Source organism: Aotus nancymaae, unplaced genomic scaffold, assembly GCF_030222135.1.
Source record: "Aotus nancymaae isolate 86718 unplaced genomic scaffold, 86718_ANA_hifiasm-v0.15.2.pri h1tg000016l, whole genome shotgun sequence".
In the NCBI taxonomy this organism is placed as follows: Eukaryota; Metazoa; Chordata; class Mammalia; order Primates; family Aotidae; genus Aotus; species Aotus nancymaae.
Window position 1 is genome coordinate 62,298,425 of NW_026988428.1, and position 19,100 is coordinate 62,317,524.

Here is a 19,100-nt window from a genome sequence, read left to right on the forward strand (position 1 = left end):
TGTCCAGGCTGGTCTTAAACTCCTGACCTCAAGTGATCCACCTATCTCAGCCTACCAAAGTGTCGGGATTACAGGCGTGGGCCATCGCTTTTTCTTTCTTTCTAAGACAGAGTCTCGGTTTGTTGCCCCGCTGGAGTGCAGTGGTGCAATCGTGGCTCACTGTAACCTCCACCTACCGGGTTCAAGTGATTCTTCTGCCTCAGCCTCCCAAGTAGCTGGGATTACAGGCAGGTGCTATAACACCTGGCTAATTTTTGTATTCTTAGTAGAGATGGGGTTTCACCATGTTGGCCAGGCTGGTCTCGAACTCCCGACCTCAAATGATCCTCCTGCCTCAGCCTCCCAAAGTGTGGGATTACAGGTGTGAGCCACTGCCCAGCCTGAATACCGTTTTTGTTTGGTTTTTGGTTTTTTGAGACAGAGTCTCACTCTGCTGCCCAGGCTGGAGTTCAGTGGTGTGATCTTGGCTCACTGCAGCCTCTGCTTCCAACAGAGTCTTGCTCTGTTGCCCAGGCTGGAGTGCAATGGCATGATCTTGGATCACTGCAGCCTCCGCCTCCCAGGTTCATGCAATTCTCCTGCCTCAGCCTCCTGAGTAGCTGGGACTACAGGCGCATGCCACCATACTCGACTAATTTTTGTATTTTCAGTAGAGATGGGGTTTCACCATGTTGGCCAGGCTGGTCTCGAACTCCTGTTCTTAAGTGATCTGCCTGCCTTGGACTCCCAAGTGCAGAGAATAAAAGTGTGAGCCACTGTGCCTGGCCCCTGAATACTTTTAAAAGTCAATTATTGGGTTAAAAATTAAGGACTGTCTGTTGGGCACGGTGCCTCACGCCTGTAATCCCAGCACTTTGGGAGGCCAAGGTGGGCGGATCATGAGGTCAAGAGACTGAGACCATCCTGGCCAACATGGTGAAACCCTGTCTCTACTAAAAATACACACAAAGAATTAGCCGGGCTTGGGGGGCACACACCTGTAGTCCCAGCTACTCAGGAAGCTGAGGCAGGAGGATCACTTGAACTCAGGAGGCGGAGGTTGCAGTGAGCTGAGATGGCGCCGAGATCGCACCACTGTACTCCAGCCTGGAGAGAGCAAGACTCTGTCTCAACACACAAACAAACAAATTAAGCCCTGTTTAAAGTTTATGTCCTGTTTTATATAAATGAAAACAAGTTAGATGGCGGTTCTCTTTTGAGTGACCAATTTACTGAGCTCCTAGCACATATGTGGCAGGTACAGTTATTAGCCAACAGCGGATTCCACAGAGCCATGTGCAAAGTCTTCTTCTGAGCATCTCTGCTGGAGCCACAGAACTAGCAACATTCTATGGACATGAACAGAAAAGATACCAGGGGCGGCAAATGGCCTCTCTTCACAAAAAGAAGGGAGGCTGTCTCTGCAAGTTGCAAAAACAGAGCAAGTGTCTTTAAAATAAACAAATGATGATAAAAATATCATCTGCAGGCCGGGCGCAGTGGCTCACGCCTATAATCCCAGCACTTTGGGAGGCTGAGGCAGGTGGATCACGAGGTCAAGAGATCGAGACCATCCTGGTCAACGTGGTGAAACCTGGTCTCTACTAAAAATACAAAAATTAGCTGGGCATGGTGGCGCACGCCTGTAGTCCCAGCTACTCGGGAGGCTGAGGCAGAAGAATTGCTTGAACCCAGGAGGCGGAGGTTGTGGTGAGCCGAGATCGTGCCATTGCACTCCAGCCTGGGTGACAAGAGCGAAACTCCGTCTCAAAAAAAAAAAATCATCTGGAGGAAAAAATATATTTCAAGATGAAAAATATACAAGAGACACCTTTCAGAAGAAATGCTTTTATAATAAAGTCTAGAAGTAACCCCAGATTTCTTCTGCGATTACTACTGTGTTCTTTATTTCCGCTGAAGACAAACACAACAAACTACTAGGAACTACCTATGAAAATATTTCCTATTATTTGGCCAGGCAAGGTGGCTCACGCCTGTAATCCCAGCACTTTGGGAGGCCGATGTGGGCAAATCACCTGAGGTTGGGAGTTCGAGATCAGCCCGACCAACATGGAGAAATCTCGTCTCTACTAAAAACACAAAATTAGCTGGGCAGGGTGGTGCATGCCTGTAATCCTAGCTACTCCGGAGGCTGAGGCAGGAGTATCGCTTGGACCAGGGAGGTAGAGGTTGCGATGAGCCAAGATTGCATCACTGCACTCCAACCTGGGCAACAAGAGCAAAACTCTGTCTCAAAAAAAGAAAAAGAGAAAGAAAATACATCTATCCTATTACTCAATAAACACCAAACTAACTGCTCTTTAATACAGGCTCTCCCAGAATTTTCTAATAAACACCCTAGCCCTTTACCTGGTGTTCAACTTGTGAAGAGAACACTGTTGTAAAATGAAGTAGATTTAAGCTAATATGGGGGGAAAATACAAGCAAGATTTCTAAGTTACTTGTGGCCTCAAGTGGCCTCAAGTGAAATGCGGTTAATGCAAGCTGGCATGCAAGGTAAATGGAAAGAATATTGGCCTAGAAGTTACGATTCCTGGGCTATAGGCCCAGCTCTGTCTTTGTGTGTTTTTAACTCTGGGCAAATCTCTTGGACTTCAATTAATCATGTCAAATTGGACGAGATGACCTTAAAGATTCCTCTTGGCACTGAGATTCTATGTTGATGACTGAATTTTCTGACCACATAAAATACACACCAGGAAGGGGAAGTTAAAATTCTGTGGAGATAAGAAGTCCAGCAAAAGAAAGGCTATTTGAAGTTGAATCACATCTGTACTTCTAGAAAACACTTAAATAAAGGGGAGTTTGTATATTTAATATATTTTCCCTTTTGAAGTAAAGCAATTTGCTATCCGGCACCAAAAAAAATCCCACTGATTAGAGATCCGAATGATTAGTTTTACATGTCAGCAGCATAGAATTACTTATATTAGCACACAGAAACACAGAAAGGGACTAAACACAACAGGAAGCAGGAAGCAAAATGGGGAGTGTGAGTTCACATCACAAGGTCATGTGAGGCATTCTAGAGCTATATGCACTCACACATGTGTAACATTCAAGTAACACCAAAGACAAGATTGGGGGAACATCTGGTAAAGTACTTTGAGGCAAAGAACATACCAGGCAGCACTCAGAGAAGGATTTTTTAGGAAGTCGTGCAGGAGGAGGTGGACCCTGATCCCACTCCCAGAATGCCATGGAGTTCTGACAGACCAAAAGTTCCCCGGAAGGCTAAGAGGATGGAGAAGTGCCAATGACAGAAAAGCAAAAAAGAAAAGGAAAGGGAGAAAGAGACAAGCAGAACAAGCATGCATATGATAAAATCACAGCAAAAGAGAGGGGGGAGAAGAAAATACAGTAGCAAAAAATAAAAACAAGACTACACAGATGATGCTTCAGTTCTTAATAAAATGTTTAAAATTATACGTGTATGAACACAAAAACAACAGATGTTTGGGATGTTTTCTGCTTTATTTCTATAAATTTGATTCTAGAAAACAATTAACATGTCTTCTGACTACATTTTTCTTTTGATCATAAGAAATAGGCTGGGTGTGGTAGCTCACATCCATAATCCCAATATTTTGGGAGGCTGAAGCAGGAGCATCACTTGAGCCCAGGAGCTCGAGACCAGCCTGGGCAACATAGCAAAACACGAGAAATATATATATATGTATTTTAATTGTGGCAGATTTCAAAAAGAAAAAAAAATCAAAACTTACTTGTAATTATTCAACTGTATAATTATGGTTTTATTTACAAAGAGTATAAGTATAAGGATCTAAAAATAATTTCAAAACACTTTCAAAAATACAAAGTAGATTTAGATATTCAAGAAAAAAAATGGTGCCAGCAAGCAGAGAACAAAGCATAGGCAAGTACATCACATTACTTATTATAATTAAATTATGCTTGAAACTTACAAATGTCTACACTTCTCCAGTAGACAATTTTTCTCCCTATAGGAGACATAGTAAGTAAAAATTTATCCTAAACTTGATCTTTACTTGATGTAATACACAGAGACTTGTTTTAGAGCTTTATTTTAGATGTCTTGAAATTACAAAAATGGGCCAGGCGTGGTGGCTCGCACCTGTAATCCCAGCACTTTGAGAAGCCAAGGCAGGCAGACCACAAGGTCAAGAGATCAAGACCATCCTGGCCAACATGGTGAAATCCTGTCTCTACTGAAAACACAAAAATTAGCTGGGTGTGGTGGTGGGGGCCTGTAATCCCAGCTACTAGGGAGGCTGAGGCTGGAAAATCACTTGAACCCGAGAGCCGGAGGTTGCAGTGAGCCCGGATTGCACCACTGCACTGCAGCCTGGCAACAGAGTGAGATCCAATCTCAAAAAAAAAATTACAAAAATGGAAAAAAGGGTGTTTCTGCTATACGTCTGTACAAAAGGATTCATATTTTAAACTATAAGTAAACAGTTTTTTTAAAAGAATATTAAGAATCTACACAATGACATCTGCTGGAAGGAATAAGCCTAGTTCATGGTGCTTTCTTTAAGGCACCCTAGGAAGGCAGACCACATACCTCCCTCAAGTCGTTGTCCAGCCCAACATGCTCAGAATGCTGGCGAAGGCGTTCTTTCCTGCGCTGTGCAGTGGCACTCCGATTTACCCAGCGACTGAAACAACCAAATTATTTAAAAATGTGTTCCTTATCTTTAAAATAGAAATAATTAACCATTCAACACAAAAGGCTGACATACACATTTTAAAATCAATTCTTTAAAAAATAGCAGCTCTGTTAAGATATAATTAAAATACCATACTGTGCACTCATTTAAAGCATACAACCCAATGGTTTTTAGTATCTTTCCAGATATGTGCTGTCATCACCACAATCAGTACTTTTGAAAAACGAGGTCAGGCCAGGTGTGGTAGCTCATGCCTGCAATCCCAGCACTTTGGAAGGCCGAGGCGGGTAGCAGGTCAAGAGATAGAGACCATCCTAGCCAACATGGTGAAACCCTGTCTCTACAAAAAATACAAAAAATTAGCTGGGCATGGTGGTGCACACCTGTAGTCCCAGCTACTCAGGAGGCTGAGGCAGGAGAATCACTTGAACCCTGGAGCCGGAGGCTGCAGTGAGCTGAGACTGCACCACTGTACTCTAGCCTGGTGACAGATCAAGACTCCGTTTCAAAAAAAGATGTAAAAAAAGGCACAGTATCAATACTTATATACACAACAAGTAAAATATTAACCAAGTTAGTCCTTGATTATATTAAGATACATAATAGGAATGCCTTAACTTGCTCAAAGTAAATACTATGAATATTTTTTAATACAAAGGAGAATATTCTCAAAATCCTTAATATAGAATTACTTAATTCTAGTGTCAAGTTTCCAACTTTTCAAGGAAAGATTTCTATCAAACTTGGCTGGGTGCAATGATTACACCTGTAATCCTGGTACTGTGGCCTGATCACTTGAGGCCAGGAGTTTGAGACCAGCCTAGGCAACATAGTAAGACTCTGTCTCTACAAAAAAAACTTAAAAAGTAGCCTCCTTAGCTACCTGGGAGGCTGAAGTGGGAAGATAATTTGAGCCCAGGAGTTTGGGGCTGCAGTGTGCCATGACCCCTGAATTCCAGCCTGGATAACACTGATATCTCATTTCAAGAAAAATAAAAAGATTCAAACTCACAAGGGTGAATCCTCATCTGTAAAGTCTAAGGGTTGCACTCAAAGACCACTGTGATTCCTTTGCTCTAAAATTTCATGGTTGTGCTTCTGTGAAGTGACAGCTTATGTTTATCAGTTGTTTTATAAAATATTTATAATATAAGCTCAGTATCAAAACATGCAGGACAAATGAGTTTAAAATCTGAGCTCTTTTCCATGGCCTATAAAACTCAAAATATAAACAGACTTCTGTTTTGTTCCCTCTGATCTTATATCACTTTTCCCCTAATATTATGTTCTAGTATAGTAAGCTCCATTGTTTCTAAATGATTAATAAAATCAGTGCTAGTTCTATGATAATCTTCTCTGCTACTGAACTGCTGGTATTGAAACTGCCTTTCAGATGAGACCAGGTGCATTCAAGGTGGTATGGTCAAAGATGTAAGTTGCCTTCCAGCTCAAATACCTTTGTTTTTAGTTAATAATGATTCAACTCATATGCCCTAGACCCAGACCTGCCCTAGGTGATATGGTGGGCTTAAAAATATATAATGTTTCCCTTATTCAAAGGTCCTTTTGTGGCCAGCCTAGCTACCTACAGGTTCCAGCTTAGTGTATACAACTCAACCAGCCAGTGATTATCATCTTTAATCACTCCTTTCTATCATCTTTATTCAGTGAAGAATTTGGAACCTGGCTCAGTTTTCTTCTCTGCTATGGGAAGTACAAAGACTATATAGATAACTTAGTCTTAAAATTCTGGTGTCGTCCAAAATGCAACTTAACCTCCAGTCCACTTTATCTGCAACCAGGACATCACACTAAATCAAGTAGTCATCCAGAACTCCTCTACCTCAGAAATCCTGAACTCCACCATCTTAGGCACTGACCCCCTCTCCATTACATTAGCTCTTCCGTGCCTTGACTCTCACTTAAGACCCCTTGTGCTTTTTAGTAGAGACAGGGTTTCACTATGTTGGCCAGACTGGTCTCAAACTCCTCACCTCAGGTGATCTGCTCGCCTTGGTCTCCCAAAGTGTTGGGATTACATCACTCTGCCCAGCCCTAAAAATTCTCTTGATGAAGCCACTGAAACCCCTAACTGCCAAGTCCAATGGCTATTATTCAATCCTTAGCTTACTCAAACCCTCTTCTATATTTAGTACTACTGATCACTCTACTTTAAAGCCCCTGCAATTTTCAACCTCAGTGTTTCCAATGGGATAAGCTCTCTCACCTCTGAGCCTTTGTCCATGAAGTTTTCTCCCAACTTTCATTCACCTTTCAAATAGATTAGAGGGCACTTTTTCCAGAGTGTTCCATGACTCTTCCAAATCTAAGTTAGCTACCTGTTCTGTACACCTCAATTATAGTATCTATCACAGAATTTTATACTCATCTCCATTTTCTATAAAATCTCCTGTAGAAGGGCCAGTATCTTGTCTGTCAGTCATCTTACCGGCAAAGTCTACTGTATCACCTGCCCCTTCTATAACTACAATTAAGTAAACAGAGATGCAGTCTAACATGTAGGTTTACAGATATTCATCACAGCATATATACATATATATATATGTAATAACAAACTGTATTTCCTTTATCCTAAGACTCACATTTTAGCTTTTAAATGTTCTTGGAATCAGGATGTATCTTTTAGTCTATATGCATGTTTAGTATATAATTTTTCCCAAAAGCCTTTAAGTTAATTGCAGACCTTTCTTTTTTTTTTTTTTTTGAGATGGGGTTTCACTCTTGTCATCCAGGATGGAGTGCAATGGCGCAATCTCGGCTCTCTGCAACCTTCACCTTCTGGTTCAAGTGATTCTCCTGTCTCAGCCTCCCAAGTAGCTGGGATTACGGGAATGAGGCACCACGCCAGGCCCCAGATTTTTTTTTTTTTGTGTGTGTGTGTGTGTGTGTTTTTGTTCGTTATTTTGGCTTTTTTTTTTTTTTGTGAGATTTTTCAATTAGCAGTAGAATCAAGTAATATACTCAAAACAACCTAAATGATCAAGAGTAGAGGGTACTATACAATGAAATCTCATGTAGTCACTAAAAAATTCAAATTTCTAAAAATAAATAAGATATGAGAGTACTCATAATACAGTAACGAAAAAAGGTATAACATTCTATAAACAATATTCTAATTTTGTTTCAAAAATAAGGTGTGTGCACTCCTGTTCTCCTGCTCCCCCATCCTTGCTAAGTAAGAGCATAATATCACATTTTAACATTCCATGGTGATGGCATTCTGAGTGATTAAAAATTAACCCCAGCACTTTCTAACATTCCAAATTATTTCTGAGACAGGGTCTCACTCTGTCATCCAGGCTAGAGTGCAGGGGCACAATCTCGGCTGACTGCAACCTTTGCTGCCCAGGTTCAAGTGATTCTCCTGCCTTAGCCTCCTGAGTAGCTGGGATTACAGGCTCCTGCCACAGTGCCTGGCTAATTTTTGTATTTTCAGTAGTGATGGAGTTTCACCATCTTGGCCAGGCTGGTCTTAAACTCCTGACCTCGTGATCCACCCGCTCAACCTCCCAAAGTGCTGGGATTACAGGTGTGAGCCACCCTGCCCAGCCAATATTCCAGATTTTTAAAGAGCAAACACTGTATCAACCTATTTTTAAATTTTTCTCAGCTCTTACCTATCATCCTCATGAACTGTATTCATTGCACTATCCTAAGAATTTTTTTTTGGAGACGGAGTATCACTTTGTCACCCAGGCTGGAGTAGAGTGGCTGCAACCTCTGTCTCCTTGGTCCAAGCGATTTTCATGCCTCAGCCTCCCGAGGAACTGGGATTACAGGTTTGCACCACCACGCCAAACTAATTTCTGCATTTTTAGTAGAGACAGGGCTTCACCATGTTGGCCAGGCTGGTCTCAAACTCCTGGCCTAAAATGATCCACTGCCCTCAGCCTCCCAAAATGCTAGGATTACAAGTGTGAGCCACCATGCCCAGCTGAATATACTCTTGAGTGCATCCTGGACAGCACGGAGCTAGATATAATTTTTTAAATTACCACTTTTGCCACTCAGAAAAAGTCATATTACATTACTGAAAACAATTTATTATTTTTATTAATAAAGAATCCAATTTGGAAAAAGCTTAACATGAGAATACAGCTTCTTTTGTTGCTTTAAAAATATTTTACAGCTGGGCATGTGGCTCAAATAATCCCAGCACACTAGGAGGCTGTGGCAGGAGGATCACTGAGTCCAGGAGTTCAAGACTACCCTGGGTAACATTGGGAGATCCTGTCTCTACAAAACAAAGAAAGTTAGCTGAGCATGGTGGCATGTGCCTGTGGTCCCAGCTACTTGGGAGGCTGAGGCAGGAGGATCACTTGTAGCTGAGAGGTTGAGGATGCAGTGAACTGTGATCGCACCACTGCACTCCAGCCTGGGCAACAGAATGGGACCCTGTCTCTAAAAAAAGAAAAAGAAAAAAAAGTTTATATATGCCTTTCTATCAAGCTTTTGAAAAATCTTATTTCAGTCAACTATTTAGAGGAACACTGGACGATGATTATACAGTGGTATCAAGGAAGGTAGCCCCTTTTAAAATAAATTCTTAAGAAAAGGAATAGGTTTATATCAGGGAAAAATGTGCAAAGATCTAGTTACAGGTCTTTAAAGTGGAATCCTTGGAAATGTCTCCAAAGCAAAAGATCAATGTAACATTGTAAAAAGGATACACAAAGAATCTGGGGTGACTGAAAACAATGATCCATAAAAATCACATTAAGATGTGAAACAGAATATAAACGCAAGCTGAAGAACTTTAAAGGGGAAGCATAGAATATAAATAACAAACAAAATGTACAAGGACCTAGGTGGATATGGAGGCCTTGAAAATAGGCCTGTAGCAAAAAAGGTTAGTATAACACAAAAGTTTGCTCAGGGATTTTAAAAATTAGGGTTAATGGGCAAGGTGGTCCAAATAACTAGTAAAAACATGAAACAATATAAATACTAACTAATGAATTTATATAATAAATGAAAGGAAGGTGCAAAAATATAAATGGCATAAAATTGTGCTCTTGGCAGGCAGAAAAAGATAAACTTAAATATAACTAGCTCTTACTATATGCTCGGTGGGACAAAATGGCCTACTTAATTTTATTGTCAAAACAGGGAAATGAGCACTGCTTAAGAAAATTACTATGAAGTCCATACATTCCTGATCTTGTTAAGTAATTAATTCATTCTCTGCATTATTAAATTTTATTTACTGAGCGTAATTTCACCAATGATGACCACGACTGCTGAAATACTAAAGACTGTTTATTCGCTTCTGTGTTGTAAACAGCATATAAAGTTCTCCTTAACAGTTGATCTACCATTTACACAGGCATGGTTATAAATCCATTTACCCTGCAATGAGTTCTGAGATCTTTTCTCTTGACTATAACCTACCTGAAAATGTAATGACCGAGGCTTAGTGTGGAAATGGGAAACTGGAAGGATTATATATAAGGCAAAAGCAAGAAAATAAGGCTATAAGATATCAAAATTAAACTCTTCCCTCCTAAATACTCCCTACTTTTCTTCCCCACTTTTTCTTCATAACTCTTATCATCTGACATATTATTTGACATATTAAGTTCCTTTTTTTGCTTATTTGCACTTGAAAGCAGAGATTTTTGTTGCTTTGTTCATTAATAAACTCCTAGTGACTAGGACAGTCCTCACATATAGTAGGAGTTCCATAAATATTTGCCAAATGAATGAATGAACAATCTAATGCCATCAAAAGGAAACAAAAACTGTTAAACTAAGTCTATCCAGATTAATGTGATTCAAACAATTAGGATACTTCACAAATAAAATGAAAAATAAACTGATGGCTAATCTGTTCTGATGGAAAATTATCTTAATTCTCATCTACTACTGAAAAACAGAATATTGTATCTAGTACCATAATCTGGAAAGTTTGAACCCTCACAACCATCAATATCTATTAAGACATTTTTTTCTTTCCTTTTATTTTCTTTTTTTTTAATAAAGATGAGGTCTCTCTATGTTGCCTCTGCTGGAGGTTATTCACAGGCACAATCATTGTACATCGCGGACTCTAACTCCTGGTCTTAAGGAATACTTCCTCCTCAGCCTCCCAGTAGCTAGTACTAGGGAGTGCCACCACACCTGGCTTCTTAGCACATTTTTTAAGTTCAGTGTTTATAAAAGCATGACCAGCCCTTCACTGGAGGGTGAAACCCTGCAAACTAAGGTAAGTACAATAAAAATGTCAGTCATTAGTTATTCATTTCTGTCTTGTAAGCAACATATCAAATCCTCTTAAACAACTTTCCTTCCCAAGACTTTAGTATAAAGATTTGCATTTTCTCTTAAGAGGAGAAAACTTCATTCTGAATATGTAATTTTTCCATATTTCTAGTGAACCATTCTCTAGTACTGTCTTCATTAAAGTTAAGACAGCCTTTTAAATGAAAGGTCAATCAAATGAAGGGTTTTTTGTTTTTGTTTTGGAAGAGGGTCTTCGCAAGGTCGACCAGGCTGGAGTGCAGTGATGCGATCACATCATGGCTCACTGCAGCCTATACCTCTCAGGTTCAAGTTATCCTCCCACCTGAGCCTCACCAGTAGCTGGGACTATAGTCGCATGCCAGAATGCCTGGCTCTGCCTCCCAAGCTCAAGCGATTCTCATGCCTTAGCCTCCCAAGTAGCTGGTATTACAAACATGCAACCACCACACCCAGATAATTTTTGTATTTTTAGTAGAGACGGGGTTTCGCCATGTAGGCCAGGCTGGTCTTAAACTCCTGGCCTCAAGTGATCCCCTCACTTAGGCCTCCCAAGGCTCTGGGATTATAGGCATAAGCCACCACGCTTGGCCTAATTTAAAAAAAAAATTTTGTAGGGGCTTGGCTTGGTGGCGCATGCCTGTAATCTCAGCGCTTTGGGAGGCCAAGGACGTCAGGTGCCTTGAACCTCGAAGTTTGAGACCAGCGTGGGCAACAAGGCAAAATCCTGTCTCTACAAAAAAACAAAAAATTAGCTAGGCATAGTGGCATGTGCCTTTAGTTCCAGCTATTGGGAGGTTGAGGCGGGAGGATCACCTGAGCCTGGGGAGGTCAAGGCTGTAGTGAACCAGATTGGGCCACAGCACTCTAGCCTGGGCAACAGAGACCTTGTCTCAAAAAAATATGCTTTTTTTTTTTTTGTAGAGACAAGGTCTTCCTATGTTGCCCAGGCTGGTCTCAAGCTCCTGGGCTCAAGTGATCCTTCTGCCTCGTATTCCTAAAGTGCTGGGATTACAGGCATGAACCACTGTGCCTGACCCAAGGTTTTTTTTGAGACAGGGTCTGGCTTTGTTGCCCAGGCTAGAGAACAGTGGTGATCATAGGTCACCGTAACCTCCAACTCCTGGGCTCAAGTGATCCTCCCATCTCAGCCTCCTGAGTAGCTAGGGATACAGGCATGTGCCACCACACCCAGCTCCAAATGAAGTTGTTGTTTTTAATCTACAATTCTTTTTAATAGTATTTTTATTTTTGAGACAGGGCATCACTCTGTCTCCCAGTCTGAAATGCAATAGTGCAATCATGGCTCACTGTAGCCTCAACCTCCCGGGGCTCAAGTGATCCTCCCACCTCAGTCTCCTGAGTAGCTGGGACTATGGTGCACACCACCATGCCCAGATAACTTTTGTATTTTTTTTGTAGAGATGGGGTTTGGCCACATTGGCCAGGCTGGTCTTCAACTCTTGGGCTCAAGCGATCTGTCTGCCTCAGCCTCCCAAAGTGCTGGGATTACAAGTGTAAGCCACCATACCTTGCCACAATTCTTTTACTTTACTATTTGGTGCTCCTTTTTTTAAAGTATTTAAAAGGATACTGGTACTAAAATTTTCTCTTCAAAAATTTTTCTCTTTAGCTCTTCAAGAGAGAAGATGGAGCCTAAGAAGATAACTTGCTACCCAAAGTACTACCCTGTCTTCTCTGCAAGCACTCCTCTTAACAGAGCCCAGTTTAAGGCAGAGGTGAGACATCTGATGGCTCTTTCACCTGGAAAGATCTCATTAGATTAGTGTGACAGGGTGTTGCTAAGCTCTCATGTTCTCCTAAAGCTGGAAACGGCAAGGAAGGATCATTCTCTAGAAGCCTCGAAGGCAGCATGGTCATGCCAATTCCTTGATTTCAAATTTTTAGCTCCCAGAATTGTGGAGGAATAATTTCTGTTGTTTTAAGCAACTGAGTTTATGGTTCTTTGTTACAGCAGCCCTAGGAAACTAATACAGATGATAAAGGTCTAACTTTTCTAAATTCCATTAGATAGTATTAGCATTATATTTAAATTGCCATTTAAAGTGTGGTTTTTCCAAGTGTACTTTGCTTGAAAAAGAAAAAAAAAATCTAGTCTTTGGATTTTTTTTTTTTTTTTTTTTTTTTTTGAGACGGAGTTTCGCTCGTTACCCAGGCTGGAGTGCAATGGCGCGATCTCGGCTCACCGCAACCTCCGCCTCCTGGGTTCAGGCAATTCTCCTGCCTCAGCCTCCTGAGTAGCTGGGATTACAGGCACGCGCCACCGTGCCCAGCTAATTTTTTGTATTAGTAGAGACGGGGTTTCACCATGTTGACCAGGATGGTCTCGATCTCTTGACCTCGTGATCCACCCGCCTCGGCCTCCCAAAGTGCTGGGATTACAGGCTTGAGCCACCGCGCCCGGCCTGGATTTTTTTTTAAATGATGAATTTAAAGGTCAAGTACTCACAGAAATGTCAGTCCATAATTCAAATGCATTAATGTGGTTTTGAAAAAATTAATTAGGTAGATGTTTAATAGTTAAGCATTGTCCATTTGAGTTGCAGAACATCCCACCCTTCATTCATTCCTTCAACCAACTACTCAAGTGAAGAACATGCTTACTTGTTATTGGTTGGTCCTGTTGCCAAGACATCGGACTGTAACTTTGGAAAGAACCCCTGCTCATATTTGCCTTGACCAATTTTCATATCAAGTAGATGTGGGTGGATTGCAGTGTGATCCATTTTCATCAGTCTCTGCTCAATTGACTGGGCTACAAATCAAATTTATAATAAATTAGAGACATTTCATTGCTAGCCCTTCGAAAATAATGCTTCTTCCACTCATGCACCTACAGAGAACCCAATCACTCTGACATTCTGAAATTGTGTGTGTGTGTGTGTGTGTGTGTGTGTTGAGATAGAGTTTTGCTCTTGTTGCCCAAGCTGGAGTGCAATGGCACAATCTCAGCTTACTGCAACTTCTGCCTCCCAGGTTCAAGTGATTCTCCTGCCTCAGCCTCCCATGTAGCTGGGATTGCAGGCATGCACCACCAGGTCCGGCCAATTTTGTATTTTTAGTAGAGATAAGGTTTCATCAAGTTGGTCAGGCTCGTCTCGAACTCCTGACCTCAGGTGATCCATACTCTACAGCCTCCCAAAGTGCTGGGATTATAGGCAAGAGCCACTGTGCCCGGCCTCGAAATAAATATTTTCAAAGGCTCTTCAGAAATTAGTATAATATAAATATAAAAAGGTTAACTTCAACTAAATATTGGATGATTAATTTTCATGGTATTTTTCTGCCTTTGTCAAAATCAGGGCCGTGAGATTGAAAAACATACAATTTTGTATTGAAACAGTCCCTTAAGTGAGAAATTGAATATTCTTACACAAAAATAAGGTTCTAAGTACAACATTAAAGAAAATGATAGCAAATAAAATGTTTTCCTTGAGTTGAAATACAAGGTAAAGGGAAGGAAGAAGCAAGCACAATGGCCTTATTAACTTTATTTCTTTGTGCAAAGACCTATTAAATATTCATGGTTCTCCATCTGTAAAAACAAGGAACTGTGTGAAGTTTATTACCTCACTTTTAGCAGCAGTCACATTCTCATTAGTAGGAGTCATTTAGGAGTGTTTATTAGATTGAGTGGGTAATACAGCAAGAAGTCAAATAAGCAGGCATTTAGAAAATGTCCAGAGGATAAGAAACTGGCCTTTTGAAGAATAAAATAGGTCAGTGTTAAGATAGGATTACTCAACATTTCTATTTTAAAACCACTAAGAGTCAGGGATATTGGAAGATGTCTCAAAGACCCAAGAAACAGTGATCTATTTCTCAGGTAAACAAACAAACAAAACTTGATCTTAAACATCTTAATCAAGTGAATTGATAAGAGAAATTATATTTTAGAAGCAAGACTAGGTCTCCGATCCTCTGCCTAGAAATTACTTAAAAGGGGAGAACAAGCAGTAATGGTAGTTGCGTGATAAACAGAACACACTGTGGGAGCTACTAATCTTGTGACTTAAGAACAAAGTGCCTTTGTAAATACTTTACAGAATCAGCTTATGTTGCCCCTTTTCCTTTTTTTTTTTTTAGATGGAATCTAGCTCTGTTACCCAGGCTGGAGTGCAATGGCGTAATCTTGGCTCACTGCAATCTCCACCTCCAGGGTTCAAACAATTCTTCTGTCTCAGCCTCCCGAGAAGCTGGGATTATGGGCACCCATCACCATGCCAAGCTAATTTTTATATTTTTAGTAGAGACGGGGTTTCACCATGTTAGCCAGGATGGTCTTGAACTTCTGACCTCAGGTGATCCACCCACCTGGACCTCCCCAAAGTGCTGGGATTATAGGCGTTAGCCATTGTGTCTGACCACAATGGTATATTTTCAAGAGTATTATATAATTTCTTTGATGACAGCATGAGTACCAAACTCTCTGAGAGGCTAAAAGAAAAATCTATTTCAATTGAAAAGATTTTCTGGAAGCACACAATTAAGGTATTGGTGCTTAGTTCCATCTAAAAAAATTCCATCAGGAAGGGAGAAATGAAATTTTCACAAGGCATTATGCTATTCACATGGCTATTAAGGCACTGGAAGTCCTTTTATTCTCTAAATAAGGATAGACAATTTCATTTATTCTACTTCCTCAATCTCCAAAACCACATAGGTAATTGCCACTTCCTGAAGGGGCTCCAAGGATCTACCCTGATAGTGGGAATACAACAGGGTGATGTTTCTATAGTTACATAAAAGACATCATTCACATACTTCTCCCTTACATATGCTAAAGCTTCAGCATCATCATTCCTGACTTTGATCTATTTAAGTAAAGTGGGAAAGGCAAACAAGCAAGACAGGCAGATCAAGGAAGCTCCACATTTGCTGCCTCTTTTTTCTCCAGAGGAAAAGTTGCTGTCAAATAACTCCAGCATTTGAAGAGAAAGAAATAAAAGGGAGAGACAGTCAGGTCATAGGTATCTGTTTATCTGGCAAAGAACAGGTTAGAAACCAGGCATAAATGTTTAAAATAACTGTCGACTAGTAAATTTTACATAGTTCTTTCTTGAATGAAAAGCTAACATGATGTTAAGACTTCACGTGCCAGAAATCAGTCAGATCTGAATTCAAACCATGGCTCGACCAATCACTAGCTATGCAACCACAGGCAAGTTACTTAACCTCTCAGTTTTCTCAACTGTAAAATGAGGACAGTCATAAAACAATATATAAATGTGTTCCAGCCCAGACATGATGGTTCATGCCTGTAATGCTAGCACTTTGGGAGGCCTAGGTGGGTGTTTTGTTTGAGCTCAGGAGTTCGAGACCAGCCTGGGCAATGTGGTGAAACCCTGTCTCTACTAAAAATACAGAAAACTAGCCGGGTGTGGTGATGTGTGTCTGTGGTCCCAGCTACTTGGGAGGCTGTGCTGGGAGGATCACTTGAACCCAGGAGGCAGAGGTTGCAGTGAGCTGAGATGGCACCACTGCACTCCAGCCTGGGTGACAAGAGCGAGATTCTGTTTCAAAAAAAAGAAGAGTGCCGGGCCAGGCACAGTGGCTCACGTCTGTAATCCTAGCACTTTGAGAAACTGAAGCAGGTAGATCGCTTGAGCCCAGGAGTTCAAAACCAACCAAGATAAGATAATAACCTGGGCAAATGGTGAAACCCTGTCTCTACAAAAAATATAAAAACTTAGCTGGGGGTGGTGGCATGTCCCTGTAGTACCAGTTCTCCCAAAGGCTGCAGTAGGAAGATCACCTGAGCCTGAGTGGTTGAGGCTGCAGTGAGCCATGATGGCACCATTGCACTCCAGCCTGAGACCTTGTCTCAAAAAAAAAAAAAAAATTCATCAACAACTCCTGGCATGATGACTGACATAGTGCATACTGTAAATGTTGGTTATTAATATGATATTTAATGGACTATATTATATTGCCAGACAAGACTGGCTAAGACTCAGATTTACTTACTTTTTTTTTTTTTTTGAGACAGAGTCTCGCTCTGTTGCCCAGGCTGGAGTGCAATGGTGCCATCTTGGCTCACTGCAACCTCTGACTCCGGGGTTCAAGTGGATTCTCCCATCTCAGCCCTCCTAGGAGGTGGGATTACAGGCACATGCCACGATGCCCGGCTAATTTTTGTATTTGTAGTAGAGATGAGGTTTTGCCATGTTGGCCAGGCTGGTCTCGAACTCCTGATCTCAAGTGATCTGCCCACCTCAGCCTTCCAAAGTGCAGGGATTACAGGTGTGAGCCATCATGCCTGGCCTGACTCAGATTTAATTTCAATAAATGAAGTGATTATAATTAATGGCACTACTAAAGCAAAGACTTTTATTATGTAAATTAAGCAGGACTTAAGATTTACTGTTTTAAATGAAAAGTTATCCCTTCTTGGATATAAAGAAGAGGTGAGAAGTAAAAAGGAAACATAACTAGCAAGACATAAATTAATATTTTTTCCATTTAGGCAATAAAGAGAATAAAACAAAATTCAGTCTGGACACGGTGGCTCACGCCTGTAATCCCAGCACTTTGGGAAGCCGAGGAGGGCAGATCACCTGAGGTCAGGAGTTCAATACCAGCATGGCCCACATGGTGAAACCCCGTCTCTACTAAAAATACAAAATACAAAATTAGCTGGGCGTGGAAGCATGTGCCTGTAATCTCAGCTACTTGGGAGACAGAGGCAGAAAAATCGTTTGAACCCAGAAGGTAGTGAGCCGAGATTATGCCACTGCACTCCAGTCTGGGCAACAGAGTGAGATCCGTCTCAAAAACAAAAACAAAAATCATAGCAACCTGCCAGTCATACTTGATTCAATTTATTACGTTTTTCCTCTTCTGATAAGGGAAGAGGAATGTCAAGTAGGAATGGGACTCACAGAAACAGAAAGAAAAATTTACAAAGCATTTCTTGATATAATACCAGGATTAGCCATGAAGTCTAAAACTGAAAATTAATTTTGTTGTACATAAGGCCAACAATTTGTGGAAAAAGAACGATCATGGATTTTAATTTAATTTAAAAGGCATGGCAAATGTACCTGCTTCTTTTAAAGTGTTGCATTTCTGATATATAGATGTCCGCAAGGTAGGTGCCCTTACATTATACAGCCTTATCTTATCAATCCGAGAGTCAAAGACCCGAAGCAAAGGATCTTTCTCTTCCCACTGAGACATAATTTTATTATCAATAAAGGTGGCAAACATCTGTGTTTCAATGAAGCGTGAAAGAAATGGCAGGTAAGGCTCAGGCTGGTCAGACAGAAAGGAAGCCTGTAATGAGATAATTAGGAAATTATTAGTGCAAAGAGACCACCTCAACACTATATGTTAAGCCTAAAAATTGTTAACTCAGGACATTCTTTTTAGTCTTCTAAAACTGACACTTGAAATTCAAAAATTCTTAAAAATCCACTTTTCTTTCCATTTTCCTAAATTCAGAGAATGTAGGTCACTCAGGTCTCTAGCACTGATCTTAACTTACAAAATTGATTTACATTCTGATCCTTACGACCATTATGTAGAAGAGAGGGCATCATTAATGAAGATAGATAAGTTGCTATACGATTGTCAAGCATCCACTTCACTTGCAGTTAAAAATTTTTATCCCTTTCCCCAGTAAGCTATAATTTCTTGTTCTCTATTCCTAGCCTATGCAATATACATTCAAGCCATAAGGTAGTGAGATCATTAACCGATACAATAAACACATCAGCATTTTTCTTAAAAAAAAAAAAAAGGACATGAAATTTATGCTTATGGGTGAAATTCTTTTGTTGTTCTTCAAGGGAATGCTTTTCTAGACTGTTAGAAACCGATAGATTAGTGTTAAGCCAAGGTCAAATTCCATCCACACTTGTGCTGACACAAGAGTCTCAGCCTTAACAACTAAAAAAGGCACTGCCTGGAAGCTGGGCATGGTTGTGCCCACCTACAGTCCCAGCCACTAGGGAGGCTGAAGTGGGAGGACTCTGTGAGCCCAGGAGCTTGAGGTCAGCCTAAAGAAATATAGTGAGATACCATTTCCAAAAAACAAACAAAAAAACCAAAGCATTGCCTGAAAAGCCATCAGAAGCAAGCCTTTGGAGAACATGCACAGTAAGTTGTACACCTTTCCTGTTACTAGCCTGTCTGATGCATGGGATGGTTCAGTACATCATAATC

General features: G+C 40.8%; 1 protein-coding gene across 5 annotated transcripts in view; it reads right to left on the reverse strand.

The window, feature by feature from the left end:
• The window catches only part of DENND5B (DENN domain containing 5B), a 209,301-nt gene that overhangs the window by 39,260 nt on the left and 150,941 nt on the right, over positions 1-19,100 (reverse strand). For 2 of the 5 annotated variants that reach the window (XM_064377433.1, XM_012458430.3), the window contains 4 exons: positions 17,978-18,209; positions 13,539-13,689; positions 4,547-4,640; positions 3,124-3,234 (listed from right to left, as the gene is read on the reverse strand). In XM_064377433.1, coding sequence (XP_064233503.1) covers positions 3,124-3,234; positions 4,547-4,640; positions 13,539-13,689; positions 17,978-18,209 — 588 coding nt within the window. Of the gene's footprint in view, positions 1-3,123; positions 3,235-4,211; positions 4,641-13,538; positions 13,690-17,977; positions 18,210-19,100 lie in introns of those variants that run through there. The other 3 variants (XM_064377434.1, XM_012458431.3, XM_064377435.1) reach the window with 2 other exon arrangements.